General features: G+C 43.3%; 1 protein-coding gene across 2 annotated transcripts in view; it reads right to left on the bottom strand.

Annotated features, from left to right (window-relative positions):
• Positions 1-8,985, bottom strand: part of RGS20 (regulator of G protein signaling 20) — a 67,739-nt gene extending 58,754 nt beyond the window's left edge. Inside the window, exon 1 of one of the 2 annotated variants that reach the window (XM_079136959.1) lies at positions 8,892-8,985. Coding sequence is in view for 1 of the 2 variants with exons in the window: in XM_079136958.1 (XP_078993084.1) it covers positions 7,399-7,467 (69 nt within the window). In the remaining variant the exon portion in view is untranslated. Of the gene's footprint in view, positions 1-7,398; positions 8,459-8,891 lie in introns of those variants that run through there. The other variant, XM_079136958.1, reaches the window with a different exon arrangement.
• Between the last annotated feature and the right edge of the window lie 12,269 nt (positions 8,986-21,254).

Below are 21,254 nucleotides of genomic sequence, written 5' to 3'. Positions count from 1 at the left end.
AAAAGTATCAAAAAGGGCTGGGGATGTGGTTCAGTGGTTAAGCACCTCTGGGTTCAATCCCAGTACCAAAAAAAATAGTAATAAAATAAAATAAAAAAATAAAAAGAGGAGTTACACAAATAGCTACAAACAATATGAAAAGGTATTCAACATCATTACTAATCAGGGAAATACAAATTAAAATCACAATGATATACCATTTCAAAGCCCCAGAATGATGAAAATTAAATAGGTGAACAATATAAAGTACCGGTGAAGATTTGAAGCAAAACATGACTTGATGGTGGGGTGGGGGTATACATTGATTTGGAGTATAAAAAGAATCTGTCAGAGTCTATTAAACTAGACATATACTGGACCTACACCCAGAAATTTTACTCCTGCACATATACCCAAAGGACCTAAGTTCACTAAAAGACAAGGATAGAAATGTTACTTGTACTAGCCCCAAACCAGAAATAACTCAAGTGTCCTTCAGTAATGGGATGCACAGGGTTATATTTATAAAAGGAGCACTGCACAGCATTGAAAAATACCAATATAGGCAACAAGAGTGGGGAGGAGGAGGAGGAGGAGGAGGAGGAGGAGGAGGAGGAGGAGGAGGAGGAAGAAGAAAGAAGAAGAAGAGGAGGAGGAGGAAGAGGAAGAAGAAGAAGAAGAAGAAGAAGAGGAGGAGGAGGAGGAGGAGGAGGAGGAGGAGGACATAATGCTGAGCCATAAACCAGATGCAAAGACTTTGTACTATATAATTCCATATGAAGTTTAAAATCAGGCATGACTGATGTACAATAAGAGAGGTTATAAAAGTGGCCACCTGTGGGGGTAAGGAGTGGGAGGAAGTAGGGTAGGGTCTCCTCATGTGGAAAAGGCTGAAATATTCTATATCTCGATTTAGATCAGTTATGAGGAATAATTGCCCCCCAGGGAACAGCTGGCATATCTAGATACATTTTTTGATTGCCATTTAGGGAGGGGTGCTACAGGCAGTAGGAGGTCAGGGATGCTGCTAAACATTCTGCAATATATTGGTCAGACTCTCACAAAAAGTACTAATTAACCTGATATGTCAATAATCTGGGGTTGAGAAACCCTGAACTCTATGATGCTCAGATGGCAGTATATTTATGTAAAGTTTATTAGGCCATATTCTTAAGATGTGTACACCTTTCCAGCGGCTTGGGAGGCTGAGGCAGGATCACAGGTTTGAAGCCAGCCTCAGTAACTTACTAAGTCTATAAGCATCCTAGTGAGATCCTGTCTCAAAATAGAAAATAAAAAGAGCTGTGGATTTGGCTAAATGGTTAAGCACCTTTGGGTTCAAACCCTGCTTGAAAAAAAAATGTGTACACTTTACTTGTAAGTTATAACTCAAGTAAATACAAGTCAAAGCAATCATGAATCTCACAAAAGTACCTAATAGTTCCTCACTGAAACATAACACTTTTGTAGAAACTTTGCTTCAATTTTAAAGAGAGTCTAATTTATTGCCAGATGCAGTGATGTGTGCCTATAATCCCAGTGGTTCAGGAGGCTGAGGCAGCAATTTAGCAAGGCCCTAAGAGACTCAGTGAGACCCTGTCTCTAAATGAAATGTTAAAAAAAGAGGTGGGATGTGGTTCAGTGGTAAAGAGCCCCTGGATTCAATCCCTGGTATACACACACACACACACACACACACACACGTCTAATTTATCAATGTGTCCTAACAACCTGAATTTGCCAGGAATTACAGTAAGTCAGAAGTAAACTCTTTATGTAAAGTCTCCATTAAATGCAAAGTATCTCTACTTTTCTATAGAGCAAGAGATATATGAATTAGTATTCAAGATATCTCTAGAAATGAATAATTTTTAAAATACAATAAGTGTGTAAGTCAGAACCCATACATTTGGGATTCTCTTGGAGTCATCAGAAGATGAATAGAGAAAAATACACAAGTACTTTTAAACAGTAATCCAATTTTGTTTCCAAGGATAATAACTTCTTTTTTAAATTATATTTTCGATACATCATTTTTTTAACTTTTAAAAGTATAGTTGAAAAGGGACCTACTACTTTTTTTTTTTGGTACTGGGGATATAACCCAGGGGTACTTTACCACTGGGATACCTCCCCAACCCTTTTGTTTTTTTCTTTTGAGACAGGGTCTCACTAAGTTGCTGAAGCTGGCCTTGAACTTGCGAGCTTCTTACCTCAGCTTCCTGAGGAATTACAGGCATGTGCCACTTGAATTATGAATGAGACTTTTACAAATATTAAGAAATCTACGAGGCCTGAGGATGTAGCTCAAAGTTAGGAAAACACACACACACACACACACACACACACACACACACACACACAGAGGCGAGGCAAGGGAGAAGATGAAAATGCAGTGCCAAGTACTGCTAGCCTTAAAGCAGCAGCACAAGTTTGTACGCACATAGACTCAAAAAGGATTTTACAATTTAGGGTAAAATTAATTAATAACTAGAAACCATAAAGGTCAACTGGATTTAATAACTTTGGAAATAATTCATGTGAAATATCACTGCTGGGCAATTGAGCATATTATTCATATTTTACAAATGATTCTCCCATGCAAACAGCTGTATTAGAATCAAGGTAATCTTTTCTCTGAATTCCTAATCATGTAATATTATCTTCAGCCCTCAGTCGCATCAAACTTTATTGTGAATGGCCTTTAAGAGCCCATCAGATTGTACTATGAACTGACTCACCCCCTTGCAGCATCATCTAAACTCTTGAGCTCCTAGCAGCTCAAGGTAACATTCAGGGACCATCTTATATGGTGCCTGTGGTAGTCAATGACTCACTCACACTTATTGTACTAAATGCTAAGCTGTGACTCAGAGTGAACCCTATTAGTTGCTGATTGACACTCTACTTATTTGAATAGAAGCTCACATTGTGAGTCACCTGGTGGTGCACTGAAAACCAATCTGAAAAATTCCCATTTGGACAGTGATTCATATTATAATCATATTGGGACCTGACTTGACACATGTGATTTCAAAATTCAGTTCTGCCAAACTGGCTTGGGAGCATGCTAGAAAGTCACTCCCTGCTTAATGCCCTGCATTTCTGTCTACAAACATGTGGTAGCTCTCCTGAGACACAAAGTCAAGGGTAATATATTCAGTTCACACATTGGTGAGAACTATGGTTTCCTTCCTCAAGGACATCGGCGCCATTCCTAGAAGTACCTTCCCTGGTAAATGCACTATTTCTATCAATAACTTTGCAAGACAAGCAGCTCACTGAAAGATTCTGCCATAGATCCCTAAACTATTCATTTGAGAACTAGACCTTTAAGCCATAATCTGCATAGCACAAGGAAGGTGGATGTCATTAGCCTATCTCAGGCAGAAATGAATGAACAGTAGGATTTTAGGAATTGATATTCAGGTACCTGGACTAAAACCACTAACTAGGCTATTGCATTAAAACAAGACAGCTCTGCTGGGGATGGTAACAGACACCTATAATCCCAGCAACTCAGGAGGCTGAGGCAGGAGGGTCATAAGTTCAAAATCAGTCTCAGCAATTTAGCAAGGCCCTAAGCAACTTAATGAGAATCTGTCTCAAAATAAAAAGTAAAATAAAAAAAGGGCTAGGAATGTGGCTCAGTGGTTAAGCACCCTAGGGTTCAATTTCTGGTACCATTAAAAAAAAAAAAATGAAGATAACAGTTTTTTTATTCTCATTCTCTCTTGCTAGTCCAAAAAATTTAGAAAAATAGAATCTCTTGAGTAATTTTGAAGTCCTCTCCTAAAAGTAGGAGAGGAAATATCTTCAGAGCTGGCAGAAAGGAGATTTTAAGAATTTGAGAAAAGCTCAAAAAACTGCTTCAAGGGATGAATAGAATATGCAACAGAATGTATACCCTAGTGGAGCCTTAAAATCTAAAGTTGGCTGTGCCTCTAGCTTGATCAATGATGTTCACTTACTAGAGAGAAGTCATGTGGGCCCATCTTACAATGTGAATGACCAAGAAAAAGCTTTGGGACAACAGTAGCCATGCCATCATTGCTGGTCTTTCATGGTGTTGGAGGTAACACACCCTTGCATATTTTTTCCTTATATAAACTTTCTGGTTTCTTATTTGTGATGGTTTCATAAAAGTGTGATATATAGGAAATCATCAATGTGGTAGGAAGGGAGTCAGATATAATTCTAATATAATTCAGCCCCTAACCCTATAGCCCTATAACCTTTCTGGATGTTTCCTCATCTGTACAATAAAAGAGACAGGGGAAAAAAAAAAGCAATCTGATAGTCATCATTCTAAATTTTTGATATAATTACAGGTATTTTGGGTAAAATGTTTACAGTGATCTGAGAGAAGTTAGCCCTTCTAGTTCCTAAATAAGTTTCCAGAATCTCTTAAAATGGACTCAGCAACTTGGGAGGCTGAGCCAGGAGAATCATAAGTTCAAGGAAAGCCTCAGCAAAAAACAGGAGGATCATAAGTTCAAGGAAAGCCTCAGCAACTTAGCAAGGCCCTAAGCGACTTAGCAAGACCCTGTCTCAAAATAAAAAAGAAAAAGGGCTGGGGATGTGGCTCAGTGGTTAAGTACACCTGGGTTCAATCCCTGGTACCAAAATAATAAAATAAATAAAATGAACTCAAAACAGTCATTCAATGAAGATATTGGTTTTCTGTAAATATCATGATGACATTTTTAAAATGTATGTTTTTCAAAGGGAACTCTTTTGAAGGTTAGAGAGAATTTTCTTAAAATGCTATTTGAAACTTGAATGTAAATATCTCATAATTATTTGAAATAAAAGGGTCCAGATAATATATAAGTGCATTGTGTTCAAATTCAGATATTGATAGAAAACATTTACTGATTTCCTGATTTTGATGATGGATGCCTATATCATTTTATACTCTTTCTGAAAAGATGCATTTTTCCCCTGATCTTTTTATATTTTGAAGTCCACTTAACCCATTTAGCACCAGTGTAACAGTAATAATATGAAATACCGCTTGGTATGTGCTAGGCAGTTAGATGAGCTTTACTGAATGCCAGCAGTTACCCCACGAGGTAGGAAGTTTTACTTATCCACATTTTACAGATGATAAAACTAAAGCACAAAGAGGTTGTGTCTAGATGTGTATCTGAGGTCACACATCTAGGTTGGGATTTTAGCCGTGGTTTACAAATGTCAGGCAATATTATCCATTAGGCAATATTGCCCCTTTTTGGGAGGCGGGGGCGGTACGGGGCCCTAGACTACTGAGCCACATCCCCAGCCCTATTTTGTATTCTATTTAGAGACAGGGTCTCAGTTGCTTAGCGCCTCGCTTTTGCTGAGACTGGTTTGAACTAGCAATCTTCCTGCCTCAGCCTCCCTGGCCTCTAGGATTACAGACCTGCCCCACTGCACCCAGCTCAATATTGCCTTTTATATGTGTTACTGATACCCGATACAAAAGATGCAGCTTAATGAACAGAAGATAAACAAGATGAGACCCAACAGAAATTTAGGTTTTGTGAAAAAAAAAATTAAATACAATAAAAAAAAAAAAAACCAGTAAACTGCATATCATGATTGTGTCAAAGAACTTACAAGACTCTCATTCCGTTATAAATGTCCCTGACAACTCTGGGAAGGAAGCCAGACCCTGGGTTAACTTGGACCTTTTTTGGTTAACTCCACCGTCTGGAACCACCCATACTAAAATGAAGCCAAGCCAGGGCTCTGTCACCTGGGCCCAGGAGGAGGGGCACTGACCAAATGAGGATGACTGGTTATTGATGCTGGAGCTTTCTGCTCCCCACATTTTTGGGGAGCAAAAATGGCTTCTGCTAGCCATTAGTCTAGAGGGTCCCTCTAGCACTGAGGGCACTGCCTGCAGTTGTCACAGCTCATGAACCCCAGCCGGACGTCTAGGGTGGTATGAGTGGGGAATTCACACGGAGCAACTGGCCTCTGCCACATTCTGAATAGCAAAGAGAGATTTTCCCTCTAGCTTTCTCCTTCAGGATACAAATCCTGTGCTACTACATTCACTTCTCTATCCTGTACGCGGGGGCAGACGCTTCCTCCCTGATCTCCCTAGCTTGGCCCCAGACACTCTTCACCGCGGCATCCTGCTAGCAGCTGGTGTCTGACCACTCGCCTGGGCTTCCCTTGGATGCTGGTGAACCCGGGAGGCTCATGACCAATCCCAGTCCCAGCGCGCCTCAACTCTCAAGCCCCTTTTACATATGCGAGCGGGGTGAGTAGGTTGTAACGCGTGGACAACCCCTCCTCAACGCCCACCCTCTATCGCCTACTCCTCCCCCTGCCAGAAAGTCTTAGAGCACAAAAACCTCTTCCCCAAGACGCCCACTCCTATCCCCGCGCGCAGCCTCTCTCAAGGCCCCTCCCCTTCCTATCCCCGGGTAGGAGTGGGATGGGGAAATCATTGCACGCACAGATCCCCAAAAGAGCCACCCCACATCGTGACACCTTTTCCTAAGACTCCTAGGGTCCCCGGTCTCCCAACGCCGGAATGTAGCTGTGCCCACATATCCTCCTCTCCACCGCCCACCTCCCTTCCAGAGCAGCATCTGACCTCTCCACCCTCCCACTTCCCAACCTTCGGTCGGGTCGCCTTAGCCTGGGCGCCCAGACTCTTTCCAACTTCCCAACCGCAGTTCTGAGAGTATGGAAGATCAACCGCCTGGGTTTGTTTAAAGAAAATCCCCGAGGCGCCCGCACCTTAAATGACGGTTCTGTCCCTTCAGTTTTTCAAGGACGTGAAGAGTGTCTCCGGGTAAAAGCGGATACCAAGCCAGCCCCTCCAGGGTACTGGTGCAGGGCGCCCACTTCCTGACCCTACTCCCCGCCGCTGACTAGGTTACACTTCTTCGAAGAGAGGTACTGCGATTCTGGAAGTGTCTCCTTTCCCTTCCCATCTGCGCTCGAATTGCCCGCCTCGGGCGCCCGGCCCCTTCCACAGCCTTCTCCCAATCCAGTGAGAATGCCGACATTTCTACTTGTCTGGAGTTTCCTAAATATGCTTGGGATAGTCAATATGCATTTTAGACTTTAAGAGCTAGACTCCCACATTCCTCAATCACAGAGCCGGGGTCACAGAGCTGGAATTGAGTGGACGCTCTTAAGGATCGGGTAGAAATTGATAGTGGTGGCCTGTTACCCCCCTTTACGCACCGACATCTCCTCAGCCAGTCCCCACCCGCAACAGGCACAGACTAATGAAGGGGGCTGGACCCTGGGAAGTGGTGACCGACTCTCACTAGCTCCCGCGCCGCCACGGCTACAAGAGCCCCAGGTCCTGCCGAGTGTGCGCGCCCCGCCCGGCCTCTGCCACTTCCCAGCCCCAGGCCTCTGAGCGAGTGTGAAAGGAAAAAGGAAATGGTGAGGAAGCCGGGTACTCACGATTCCACCGTCCACCAGAGTAGTTGGAGGGGAAGCACCCGCCGACTCGCCTCCCTTAGCCGTGCGCATGCGTCTGGCGTGTTCCTTATTTTTATTACAATGCCGAGTGCGGTCTTACTAAGCCCGCGAAAGCTTTTCCTCCGCTTTCCCGTTCCTGCAGCTCTGGGTCTCCGCTCGTCCTCTTCTCCCTCTTCCTTCCTCTGCACTACCTCCTCCCCGCCCCCTCACGCCTCCTCCCGCGGCTGGGCAATCCCAGGTCTCGCCTCCCTCTGGCGGCGGCGCGCTCCTAGCCACAGGGGCTGGGGGCACCACTCCAGGCCCCACGAGGGCGGGTCCCGTGTCCGGGCCTTAGTTCCCGTTCTCCAGCCCCAGATTGGGAAACGCCGAGAGTGTAGGTGCAACGCTAAGCGAATGTTGAGGGCGTCTGCAAAATGCGCCCTCTCTTACGCCCTCGTCTCAGCGTGCGGGGGCCAAGCGAGAGACTCCAATGAGCGGGACTGCGTGCTGAAACCTTGTGAATGAAGTGGAGAAGAGGGAGGAGCGCGCTGGGCGGGGGAACATCGCAGCCAGCTAGGGAGTGTTCGGTCTCTAGAGTCAAGCCTGCGAACTTCCCCACCACAGCAGGGTAGCCCCCTGCCTCTTCCCAGTTCCAGGTGCTTCTGAGCCTTGCCCCCGCCCCACCCCTTGAACAGCCTCTGCGTCCGATTCTTCCGCACTTGAAACGGGGGGCGGGCTTCTAACCCTGTCGCACCCGGCCAGAATCCGGAGGTCGCTGTTGGCGACAGGGGCGGGGTAGAGTGGAGGGAAAACTAATTTCAGGCTCAGAATCTTGCTGAATCCCTCGGCAAGCAACCCCCCTGCGTACTCCCTTCTCCAGGAACTACGGGGTTCGTGGGGAGTGGAGACCCATAGCGGCCGAGGAACTGCGGGCACCGAGCATAGGGTGTCCTTGCAGCCCACGCAGCAGCCCAGAGTATACCCACGGGAATGGGTCGCCGCCGAGCTGCTGGGTCAGGGAACCCGAGAGCCCGAATTTGAAGGGCTAAACTGAAGCTGGAAACTGATCTGACACAAAAACAACATCACGTCATTTCCTCCCTTGCCTGCAGAGAGAGGGCAAGGGAGTGGGTGAGTGAGCGCGGGGAGCGGGCGGAGGCGTGTCTGCGGGAGCCTCCGAGGAAGGGGAGGAAAGCTTAAGGCTGAGAGTTTGAAAAGCAGCTTCCAAAGAGGGCTAGGACTCTCTCCCCCTTCTAAGGACCCTGGAAATGAAATGAATGGCCCTGGAAAAAGTAGCTTAGAGTTACTTCGCGGAGGAGGAGTGTCAGGGATCCACAGGTTCTTTTTCCTCCAGTGTGCCCAGCTCTGTCACGACTTTCCATCCTCCCACTGCTGGCCCCGGGCGGAGTGGGTCAGTCTAGGCTGGGAACCAGTGGGAGAGGTTGGAGTCTTGCGTGAGCCTGGGGGTGGGGGTTGGTGTAGAACGTAGTACTCACCAGAATGGGCGAATTCTGCCGGGCATCGGCATCCTCTTCCCTGGGTTTGGACACGCGATGGGCCAGTTTCAGTGGGGGACCCCCAGGGGATCTGCCAGGCAATGCTAGCGCTGCCCCGAGGAGGAGAAAGAGCCGACCCGGCAGCTCCTGGTGCCCCTGTGAGGGTCCGTTGGCCAGCAGGGCGGGAAGCAGAGGGGAGAAGTCCGGGAGCCGTCGGGGAACCTCGGGAGGAGGTCGCCGCAGAAGGTGAGAGAAGAACCGCGTGAAGCTGGAGAACGGGCTATAAAGAAGGCTGAACAACTTCGGGGCAGCGGGCGTGTCTGGGAGCTAGGCAGGACCGGTGGCGAGAAGGGAAGGGGAAGGGTAGAGAAGAGGGAAAAACAGAAACAAAAACCAGCACACCGTTACTGTTGTGTTCACTCAGTGGGGCCCTTTACTTAAGCGTTTAGAGAAGGTACTTTGGGGGTTCAAGAGAAAATCGGTGACAGCAAAAGAAAGGCCTAAGTTAGATCTTCCCCCCCTTCCCCCTCCCCCCCGCGCCTCCCGCACTTTCTCTTAAGACAGTGGTTAGAAGCCTAAGAGCTCCTTAGAAATGAACAATCTCTGGCCTCATCCCAATCCACTGTATCAGAATTTACATGTTAACTTTCTCAGGAAATTCACATTTAATGTGATCTGCGTTGTGCAGACGGTACCACTGTCCTTTCTACTGTAATTCTATCTGCCAGAGGCACAGAACTGGATATGACTACCAGGGTCCATTGGGATAGTGGTTTAGGGGCTACTTGGATAGTAGCTGCAGAATCCCAGGCCTATTTCAGGCTGAAAGGGACTGACTGATTTGTATTTGGATGTGCTGAGTGGAATAGAGGAAGTCAGGACTCAATGTTGGGGTGTTACTGCAAACGCACATTCTGGTAGGCCTCTTTTGCCAACTCTGTGTTCATTTTATTCCCAGGGACACACTTTTTTTCCCCATCTCTCACTCGTTGATTAAAAGACGTAAGCGATAAAATTAAAAGCATTATTTCCCTCTTGGAAAGTTAAAAAAAAAGTCTTTGGAAATTATTAATTTAGAAATCAGGAGTTTAGGGTTCTAGACTCAGCCTTTACGGCTAACCTTGGGAATGGTTCTTTACTCTTTGGTTTAGCTACTTCATTTATAAAGTTAAGGAACTGGGCTTTGTGGCTATTGAAGACCACTTGACCATTTTTGAGACGTTTTCAGAGCATCTGGGTGTACTAACATTTAGTGTATTTACAAACCGGAACCTAACTCGGCCAATCCAAACACCTCCCTCAAGGGAAACAACAAAACCTCACAATTGAATCTGTCTGTGAAAAACAGGAGTGGTGGTTGCCAAGAAGAATGAAGGTGGAGGCGGAAAGCAGCGAATAAAAGTGACAGTGTGTTGAGTCGCCGGAGGGGAGCGTGCTACGCATTGCTGGGCTCGGGTCCCAGGGGCGCGGCGGGCGCTCTCCAGGGTCCTGAAGGCGGGAGCGGCCGCGGGCGGCCTTGTGGGCTTGGCACGGTTCCCCCGCTGTGCAGTCACCAAGCCCTGCCTGTTTTCTTTTGGCGGTGAAAGTCTTGTGGGAAGCGATTGTCGGGAGGGAGGAAACCTAGCAACCCATTCTCATTCATGAGGCCCTTTCTGGGAAGCCGCCGAATGCGTTGGCTGATTTGTCTTTCGGTCGTTTGTATGCGCCCGGGAGAGTTGAGCTCGGTTTGCATTTCCGACTAAGTTCACGCTGTTTAGCTTCTCCTTGTTACCTTTTCCTGGAGAATGGAATCGTTCTCTTAGAATTTTCATTCTCCTGATTCACATGCTCCCCTCCCCCAATTTCTGGCAGGAGCAGAAACTGGGAGCAGAGGAGGTTTCTGGAGGAGTGCCAACAGCTCACTTGAGAGAGGAATATGGGCTATTTGGAAAACTCTCAGAGCCGGCATTGGCGCCCAGGAACAATGCCGACGGGAGTCTCTGGCCCCAAAGGAAGGCAGGGAACCCTCCATCTGGATTGAGGATTCGGATGGAGGCCTAACCTGCGCCCAGCACTCTTGGCTGTATCTGGCCGCTGAATCTGAGTGAGCATCAGTCTCACCCGACCCGCACCTTCTGGGGACTGAGGGTCAGCACCGCATCTGCTCCAAGCTCCAGAGCCAAGGGATGCACGGTGGCCACGAGGCCTTCCCCTCGTTCACGGAGTACTGGAATCTCGGCGGATTGGGGTACTTGGGCCAGAAAAACCCTATGTTAAGCTGAGGGTACTGGCTAGGTCCCTGGCGAACTACAGCCCTACCGTGCCCACTTAATGAGACCTTCCTAACACACCCTTGAAAGAAGATGACGATACTGAAAGCGAGCATCCAGTACACTTCTGTGACACATACCGAACTCAGAGCGCCCAGAAAATTTTCAAGGATCTTTCGTGGGTCCCAGAATTTGGAGTCTCCAGAGAATGTTTTCAAAAGATTTTGTGAAAATCTGTAACCTGACCCTTCTGTTTTCTCCCTGGCCCCAGCCCTTCTTCCCAAGTCACTTCCACGCCCCTCCTCCTGCATGCTTCGTTAAGCATTTTGCTTCGGTCCTGTGCTTTAAGACAGAGACTCTTGTGAGGAAAGTGGTGGAAATGTTCAGGCGGAATAAATATCTCAACGATCACCCCCAAATAAAGTTTGGTCTCCTTAGCTTCTCCGGAGACATGCATCGTTTGCCTTTCCATAGATTGGTCTTCCCTGCAATTCTGGTGGTTCTCAGTCTGGTAACTCTGGAAGTCTTTTTGTGGGGCCAAGAGTCTTTTCTACCTGCAGGGGGTGTAAAGCATGATGGGTGAAGGGTGCTGGAATCCATCCACTTCCTTGGCCCCTCTGGCAAAGATAGAGTCACAAAGTGTCAGTGTAACCACAAAATTTGATCTGAGGAAAATTATCCTAGGAAAGACCTTCAGTTGCCTTTGTGCTGCACTGCAGAAGGTCCCTTCTGCTTTTGGGGTTAAATTCTAGGTGAGTCTTAGGGTTTCAGTAACATTAACCACAAAGTGGAATCATGAAAACCGTGCTCCTGAAAGCACTGGTAAAGACTTGGAGAAAATTGTATTCTGATTCAATAGCCACCAGAATGCCTTTATGCAAACTAGAAAATCACTTTACCCCAAATCAATATAAACAATGTCTCACCCCTCTCAAAGGCAAATTGCAGATTTCATTCACACCAAATCAGTACCGTTTCATAAAGTAAACACCCACAGCAGAATTAAACTACTTCTTTATCAAAAATTTCTGATCACCTTTAGAGCTAAAAATCAGGACAGAATTTGAAATTAAATTTAATTATATGAAATGGCCTATTTCCTCCCTTGCTGTCATTTAGCTACATTGCATATTTTTATTTTCTGTTCTTTGGAGGCTTAGTTCTCCCACCAGGATCTAAGAATCCAGCTGATAGTGATAGAAAATTAAAAAGACAAATCTTTGCCTGTACTGACCATAAATCATGCAGATTGGAAGGTGGGAATAAATAAGCTAAATAGAACACGGTTATTAGAGTCACAGGTGATTATTAATTTGTGGACAACAAAACTATTAACAAAATGTTTTTATTAAGGTTCACTTAGAATCTCAATGATCCTAGTGAAAATACAACTGTAAAAAAGAGTATCTGTGCAGCTCATAATTAGTTTCGACTTCATCCATTCTTTTAATAACTTTTAAAATGTATTTTCTTTTTTTTTCTACTATTGAACTGCATTCTTTGTCCTTTTTATTTATTTTTTCTTTTTTTCCTTTATTTATTTATTTTTTATTGTAAACAAATGGGATACATGTTGTTTCTGTTTGTACATGGAGTAACAGCATACCATTTGCATATTCATACATTTACATAGAGTAATGATGTTTGATTCATTCCATTATTTTTTTCCTCCCCCCCACCCCTCCCACCTCTCTTTTCCCTCTATACAGTCCCTCCTTCCTCCATTCTTGCCCCCCTCCCAACCCCCATTACGTGTCATCATCCGCTTATCAGGGAGATCATTTGTCTTTTGGATTTTTTAGATTGGATTATCTCACTTAGCATGATATTCTCCAATTTCATCCATTTGCCTGCAAATGCCCTAATTTTATTATTCTTTATGGCTGAGTAATATTGCATTGTATATATATACCACAGTTTCTTTTTCCATTCATCAATTGAAGGGCATCTAGGTTGGTTCCATAGTCTGGCTATTGTGAATTGGGCAGCTATGAACATTGATGTGGCTGTATCTCTGTAGTATGCTGATTTTAAGTCCTTTGGGTATAGGCCGAGGAGTGGGATAGCTGGGTCAAATGGTAGGTCCATTCCAGGTTTTCTAAGGAATCTCCACACTGCTTTCCAGAGTGGCTGCACTAATTTGCAGCCTCACCAGCAATGTATGAGTGTACCTTTTTCCCCACATCCTCTCCAACACCTATTGTTGCTTGTATTCTTGATAATCGCCATTCTAATTGGAGTGAGATGGAGGGTAGTTTTGATTTGCATTTCTCTTATTACTAAAGATGGTGAACATTTTTTCATATGTTTGTTGATTGCTTGTAGATCTTCTTCGGTGAAGTGTCTGTTCATTTCCTGAGCCCATTTGTTGATTGGGTTATTTGTATTCTTGGTGTAGAGCTTTTTGAGTTCTTTATATATTCTGGAAATTAGTGCTCTATCTGAAGTGTGAGTGGCAAAGATATTCTCCCACTCTGTAGGCGCTCTCTTCACATTACTGATAGTTTCCTTTGCTGAGAGAAAACTTTTCAGTTTGAATCTATCCCAGTTATTGATTCTTGCTTTTATTTCTTGTGCTATGGGAGTCCTGTTAAGGAAGTCTGATCCTAAGCCAACAAGTTGAAGATTTGGACCTACTTTTTCTTCTATAAGATGCAGGGTCTCTGGTCTAATTTCCAGGTCCTTGATTCATTGTGAGTTGATTTTTGTGCAGGGTGAGAGATAGGGGTTTAGTTTCATTCTGTTGCATATGGATTTCCAGTTTTCCCAGCACCATTTGTTGAAGAGGCTATCTTTTCTCCATTGCATATTTTTGGCACCTTTGTCTAGTATTAGAAAATTGTATTTATTTGGGTTTATGTCCGTGTCCTCTATTCTGTACCATTGATCTACCTGTCTATTTTGGTGCCAATACCATGCTGTTTTTGTTACTATTGCTTTGTAGTATAGTTGAAGTTCTGGTATTGCGATACCCCCTGTTTCACTCTTCCTGCTAAGGATTGCTTTAGCTATTCTGGGTTTCTTATTCTTCTAGATGTATTTCATGACTGCTTGCTCTATTTCTGTAAGGTACAGCATTGGGATTTTAATTGGAATTGCATTGAATCTGTATAGCCCTTTTGGTAGTATGGCCATTTTGACAATATTAATTCTGCCTATCCAAGAACATGGGGGATCGTTCCATATTCTAAGGTCTTCCTTAATTTCTTTCTTCAATGTTTTGTAGTTTTCATCATAGAGATCTTTTACCTCTTTGGTTAGATGTATGCCCAAGTATTTTTTTTTTTTTGAGGCTATTGCAAATGGGGTTGTTTTCCTCATTTCCCTTTCAGCTGTTTCGTCTCTTGCATATAAAAATGCTTTAGATTTATGCGTGTTGATTTTATAGCCTGCTATTTTGCTGAATTCATTGATGAGGTCTAGAAGTTTTCTGGAGGAGGTTTTTGGATCCTCTAAATATAGAATCATGTCATCTGCAAATAGTGACAGCTTAAGTTCCTCTTTTCCTATTCATATCCCTTTAATTTCTTTAGTCTGCCTAATTGCTCTGGCTAGAGTTTCGAGGACAATGTTGAATAGAAGTGGTGAAAGAGGACATCCCTGTCTTGTTCCCGTTTTTAAAGGGAATGGTTTTAGTTTTTCTCCATTAAGAATGATGTTGGCCATGGGCTTAGCATAAATAGCCTTTACAATGTTCAGGTATGTTCCTACTATCCCTATTTTTTTTAGTGTTTTGAGCATGAAAGGGTGTTGTATTTTGTCGAACGCTTTTTCTGCATCAATTGAAATAACGATATGATTCTTATCCTTAAGTCTATTGACATGATGGATTACGTTTATTGATTTACGAATGTTGAACCATCCTTGCATTCCAGGGATGAGCCTCACTTGATCATGGTGCACAATTTTCTTAATATGTTTTTGGATGCAGTTTGCCAATATTTTGTTAAGGATCTTTGCATCTATATTCATCAAGGATATTGGTCTAAAATTTTCTTTCCTTGATGTGTCTTTTCCTGGTTTGGGTATGAGGGTGATATTAGCTTCATAGAATGAGTTTGGTAGGGGACCCTCCTTTTCTATTTCCTGGAATACTTTGAGAAGTATTGGAATGAGTTCTTCTTTGAAGGTCTTGTAGAACTCGGCTGAGAATCCGTCTGGTCCTGGGCTTTTCTTGGATGGTAGATTTTTAATGTCTTCTTCTATTTCATTGCTTGATATTGATCTGTTTAAATCATGTATGTCCTCCTGGTTCAGTTTGGGAGGAACATATGTCTCTAGAAATTTGTCAATGTCTTCGGTAGTTTCTATTTTGTTGGAATACAGATTTTCAAAGTAGCTTCTCACTATGTTCTGTATCTCAGTGGTGTCTGTCGTGATATTTCCTTTTGCATCATGTATTTTAGTAATTTGAGTCTTCTCTCTCCTTCTCTTTGTTAGTGTGGCTAAGGGTTTGTCTATTTTGTTTACTTTCTCAAAGAACCAACTTTTTGTTTTGTCAATTTTTTGAATAGTTTCTTTTGTTTCAATTTCATTGATTTCAGCTCTGATTTTAATTATTTCCTGTCTTCTACTACTTTTGCTGTTATTCTGTTCTTCTTTTTCTAGGGCTTTGAGCTGTAATGTTAGGTCATTTAGTTGTTGACTTTTCATTCTTTTCTGGAATGCGCTCCATGCAATGAATTTTCCTCTTAGTACTGCTTGCATAGTGTCCCAGAGATTTTGATATGTTGTATCATCATTCTCATTGACATCTAAGAATTTTTTAATCTCCTCCCTGATGTTTTTTGTTATCCATGTTTCATTCAATAGCATATTATTTAGTCTCCAAGTGTTGGAGTAATTTCTGTTTTTTATTTTGTCATTGATTTCTACTCTCAGTCCATTATGATCTGATAGAACACAAGGCAGTATCTCTATTTTTTTGCCTTTCCTAAGGGCTGCTTTGTGGCATAACATATGGTCTATTTTTGAGAAGGTTCCATGTGCTGCTGAGAAGAAAGTGTATCTGCTCGTTGATGGATGGAATATTCTATATATGTCTATTAAGTCTAGGTTATGATTGTGTTATTGAGTTCTATGGTTTCTTTGGTTGGATTTTGTTTGGAAGATCTATCTAGTGGTGACAGCAGTGCGTTAAAGCCGCCCAGAATTATTGTGTTGGGGTCTATGTGATTCTTGAAATTGAGAAGGATTTGTTTGATGTACAGGGATGCACCATTGTTTGGGGCATAAATATTTACTATCATTATGTCTTCCTGATTTATGGTTCCCTTAAGCAGTATGAAATGTCCTTCTTTATCCCTTCTGACTAACTTTGGCTTGACGTCCACTCTATCTGATGTAAGGATGGAAACCTCCGCTTTTTTACTGAGTCCATGTGCGTGGTAGGTTTTTTCCCATTCTTTCACCTTTAGTCTGTGGATGTCTTTTTCTGTGAGAGGAGTCTCTTGCAGGCAGCATATTTTTGGGTCTTTCTTTTTAATCCATTCTGCCAGTCTATGTCTTTTGATTGATGAGTTTAGGCCATTAACATTCAGGGTTATTATTGAGAAATAATTTGTATTCCCAGTCATGTGTCTTATTTTTGGTTTTTAAGTTGGCTTGGTTTCTCCTTTGAGTGCTTTTTTTCTAAGGTAGTTCCTCCCTTTGCTGACCTACATTGTTGTTTTTCATTTCCTCCTCATGGGATATTTTGTTGAGAACATTCTGTAGTGCAGGCTTTCTATTTGTAAATTCTTTTAACTTTTGTTTATCATGGAAGGATTTTATTTCATCTTCAAATCTGAAGGTTAGTTTTGCTGGGTATAGGATTCTTGGTTGGCAGCCATGTTCTTTCGGAGCTTCAAATATGTTGGTCCAGGCCCTTCTAGGTTTTAGAGTCTGGGTTGAGAAGTCATCTGCTATCCATATTGGTCTCCCCCTATATGTAATCTGATGCTTTTCTCTCGCAGCCTTCAAAATCCTATCTTTATTTTGAATGTTAGGCATTTTCATTATAATGTGTCTTGGTGTGGATCTGTTGTGATTCTATGCATTTGGTGTTCTGTAAGCCTCTTGTATTTGATTTTCCATTTCATTCTTCAGGTTTGGGAAATTTTCTGATATTATTTCATTGAATAGGTTGTTCATTCCTTTGGTTTGAATCTCTGTGCCTTCCTCAATCCCAATAATTCTTAAATTTGGTCTTTTCATGATGTCCCATAGTTCTTGGAGATTCTGTTCATGATTTCTTATTATCTTCTCTGTTTGGGCAACTTTATTTTCAAGATTAAATATTTTGTCCTCATTGTCTGAGGTTCTGTCTTCCAAGTGGTCTAGTCTGTTGGTGATGCTTTCCATTGAGTTTTTAGTTTGGTTTATTGTCTCCTTCATTTCAAGGATTCCCATTTTTGTTTTTTTGGTTTTTTTTAATCTCTATCTCTTTGTTGAAATGATCTTTTGCTTCCTGCAGGTGCTCTTTCAGCTTATTGATATTATCATTCATTGCCTGCATTTGCTTTCTCATCTCATCCTTTGCTTCGCAAATCATCTTAATCATGTATAATCTGAAGTCCTTTTCTGACATTTCTTCTAACATACTGTCATTGGATTCTATTACATAGAATCTAGATTTGTTTGGATCATTTTCTTCCCTTGTTTTTTCATGTTGTTCATGTATCTTCCCCTCTAGCATGCAGATCTGGGGTATTGCAGATTTCCCCCTATAGGCTTATAGTGGCCCTATAGGTTTCCAGAACCCTTTCTTTAAGTGGAGATCAATATTAGCAGTGCCCAAATCAGACACCATGCAATCCTAGACCAAATAGCCCCTATGGGGACAATAACAAAATTGTCATAATAAACAAAGTGAATTCAAATATTATCTTCGGTAAAACAAACAGGTTTGCAATAAGGTCTGCAGTTTCTAATGGAGGACAAAGAGGATGCAGAGGGATGTAGAATGTGGCTGTTAATGAGATAAGCAAAGAATATACAGAAGTTCTAGAAAATAGAAAGGGTGAGAGTGTAATCAAAAGAAATCGGATGTTAGCATGCAAAGAAGGGAGAAAGAGACTCTGAGGGAACAGGTAAACAAAAGGAAAAGAGAGCAAGAAAAGTAAAGAAATAAAAACTTAAATTTTTTTAAAAAAGGAGAAAAAGGAGAAAAAAGAAAATCTACTGTATAGCAGTCATATACTAATGAAACCTCCCAGTGTTCAGTAGCCTGATGCATGAGAAGTACCTGACAATGAGCTTCAAGCCTCCAGCAGGCCTCTCAGGATGGGATTTTCCCCACCGGAAGATCGGAGCTATGGCTTCCTGGATTATCCAAGATGGCTGCTCTGGCTTCGAAATGTGTTGGCAAATGGGGAGCTGCAGCTCAAGGGTGGACGTGGTCAGCTGGAGGTCCTGGAGACGGGATGCAGTTGGTCGGGCAGGGGTCCTGGAGGTCCTGTGTGTTTGGTGTGGTTGTGGGATCCTGGAGGCCGGGTGCAATCAGTTGGTCTGGGGTCCCGGTGATAGGGCGCAATCAGTTGGTCTGGGGGTCCTGGCAGCAGGGAGCAGTCAGTCGATGTGAGGGCCCCAGAGGCAGGGAGTGATCGGTGGGGCTGAGGGATCCTGGAGATGGGGCTCGGTCAGTCTGGCCAGGGGTCCTATGGGGCCTGGCTGTTGTCTCAAAATGGCGGCAGCCACGTGTAATCAAACCTGCAGGTACTATAACAGTGAACTTCCAGGCAGCAGCAGGCAGCTGGTGCTCCACTGGCGGTTGGCGATCAGTTTGCTGACTGTTGTTGGACGAACGGGAGGTGAACCTCGAGCGTTGGGTGATGGATAGGAGTAAGGCAGGCGATGGACAGGCGAGAGGTAGGCAAATGGCTGATGACAGACGCCTGACAGTGAGCAATCTGCTCTCAAAAAAGGCGTCGATATGCTGGCAGACTGCAGGTCATCACAGCAGATAAATGGGTAAACAGCAGGGGATCGATAAGCAGCAAAAACTCCTCACGAAGAAACAGATATCCTCTGCTTAAATCCGGCGTTACGGAGCAACAAGGAATGCAGCCTTCCTCTAGTCCGCCATCTTGGTTCTAAAAATGTATTTTCATTTAAGGTATATATAGAGGTCATAGAGATGTTGTAAAATGGAAGCAATGACAATGAGGAAGGAGGGGCTGGGACCAGAAGTGGAGTGGACTAGAAATGAGAACTACTTAGATGCCATGTAACCTGGGGAGGGGCAACAGAGGTTCTGTCTGCCCTGTTCTTGCAGAGGTAATTGGGCCCTCTACATTCCCCATCAATATTACTAATCAAGTGAAAGCTTAAGACAGGAGATAGGGCTTTATTTGAATAGTCATTGTGTTTGCTATGGTTTAAATGTGTGACCCAAAATTTCACATGTTAGAAACCTGGTCCCCAGAAAGGTACTCTCATACATTGCTGGTGGGGCTGCAAATTAGTGCAGCCACTCTGGAAAGCAGTGTGGAGATTCCTTAGAAAACTTGGAATGGAACCACCATTTGACCCAGCTATCCCACTCCTTGGCCTATACCCAAAGGACTTAAAATCAGCATACTACAGAGATACAGCCACATCAATGTTCATTGCTGCTCAATTCACCATAGCCAGATTGTGGAATCAACCTAGATGTCCTTCAATTGATGAATGGATAAAGAAACTGGCATATATATATATATATGTATATGTATACATATATATATACAATGAAATATTACTCAACCATAAAGAATAATAAAATTATGGCATTTGCAGGCAAATGGATGAAATTGGAGAATATCATGCTAAGTGAGATAAGCCAATCTCAAAAACCAAAGGACGAATGATATCGCTAGTAAGTGGATGATGACACATATTGGGGGGTGGGAGGGGTTAATGTTAGGGTTAGAGTTAGGGTTAGGGAGGGGGGCAAGAATGGAGGAAGGAAGGACTGTATAGAGGGAAAAGAGGGGTGGGAGGGGTGGCGGGAAGGGAAAAAATAACAAAATGAATCAAACAATATTACCCTATGTAAATGTATGATTACACAAATGGTATGCCTTTATGCCATGTACAAACAGAGAAACAACATGTATCCCATTTGTTTACAATAAAAATAAATAAATAAATAAAAGAAACCTGGTCCCCAGTGCTACAGTGTTCAGAGGCAGGACTTTTGGAAAGTGATTGGATCATGAAATTTCTGTCTTCACTAATGGTTTTTGTTTTGGTTTGGGTACCAGGGATTGAACCCAGGGGTACTTAACCCTGAGCCACATCCCCAGCCCTTTTTATATTTTATTTTGAGACAGGGTCTCACTAAGTTGCTTAGGGCCTCACTATGTTGCTGAGACTGGTTTTGAACTTGCACTCCTTCTACTTCAGGCTCCCAAGCCACTGGGGTTATAGGCATGTGCCACCATTCCCAACTTCTGTGTTCATTTATGGATTAATGGTTTGACTGGGCTGACTTTGTTATAGAAGTGAGCTCTCTCAGGATTGCATGCTTTATCTTGCCATGTGATGCCCTCTGCCATGTTATAATGCAGCAAGAATGTCTTTGCCAGATGCCAAGTAAATGCTTGCACCACATTCTTGTACTTCCTAGTCTCCAGAACTGTGAGCTAAATAAACTTGTATTCTTTGTTATAAATTGCCTGGTCTCAGATATTTTGTTATAGAAACAGAAAATGGACTAAGACAATATCCAAGACTAAACCCTTGATTTCTCTGCCCACCCCACAACCAAACCTTCTCTTCCTGCAGTCTTCAGTGAATCAGTAAATACAACTTGATTATTTTTGTTCTGGTCAAAAAATGTTTGAGTATCTCTGACTCACTCTTACACTTATTAGCCAAATCTAATGTCTTCTCATATTCACAACTATCACTTTGTGTTATAAGTTGACTTGCACCTTCTCCCAACCTATAGGTTGAAATGGTAACTGACTACTGCCTCAGAATATGACCTTATCTGGAAACAGGGTTGTTGCAGATGTAATTCATTAAAGGAGGTCATGCCAGAGTAGGATGGCCTTATGCTACTATGACTAATATTCTTACAAGAAAAGGAAATGTAGATACACATATGCCCATAGGGAGAACACAAAAATATAAAGGCAGAAGTCAGGGT

Source organism: Sciurus vulgaris, assembly GCF_902686455.1.
Source record: "Sciurus vulgaris genome assembly, chromosome: 1".
In the NCBI taxonomy this organism is placed as follows: Eukaryota; Metazoa; Chordata; class Mammalia; order Rodentia; family Sciuridae; genus Sciurus; species Sciurus vulgaris.
Note: the sequence above shows the minus strand (reverse complement) of the source record. Positions and strands in the feature narration are given on the sequence as shown.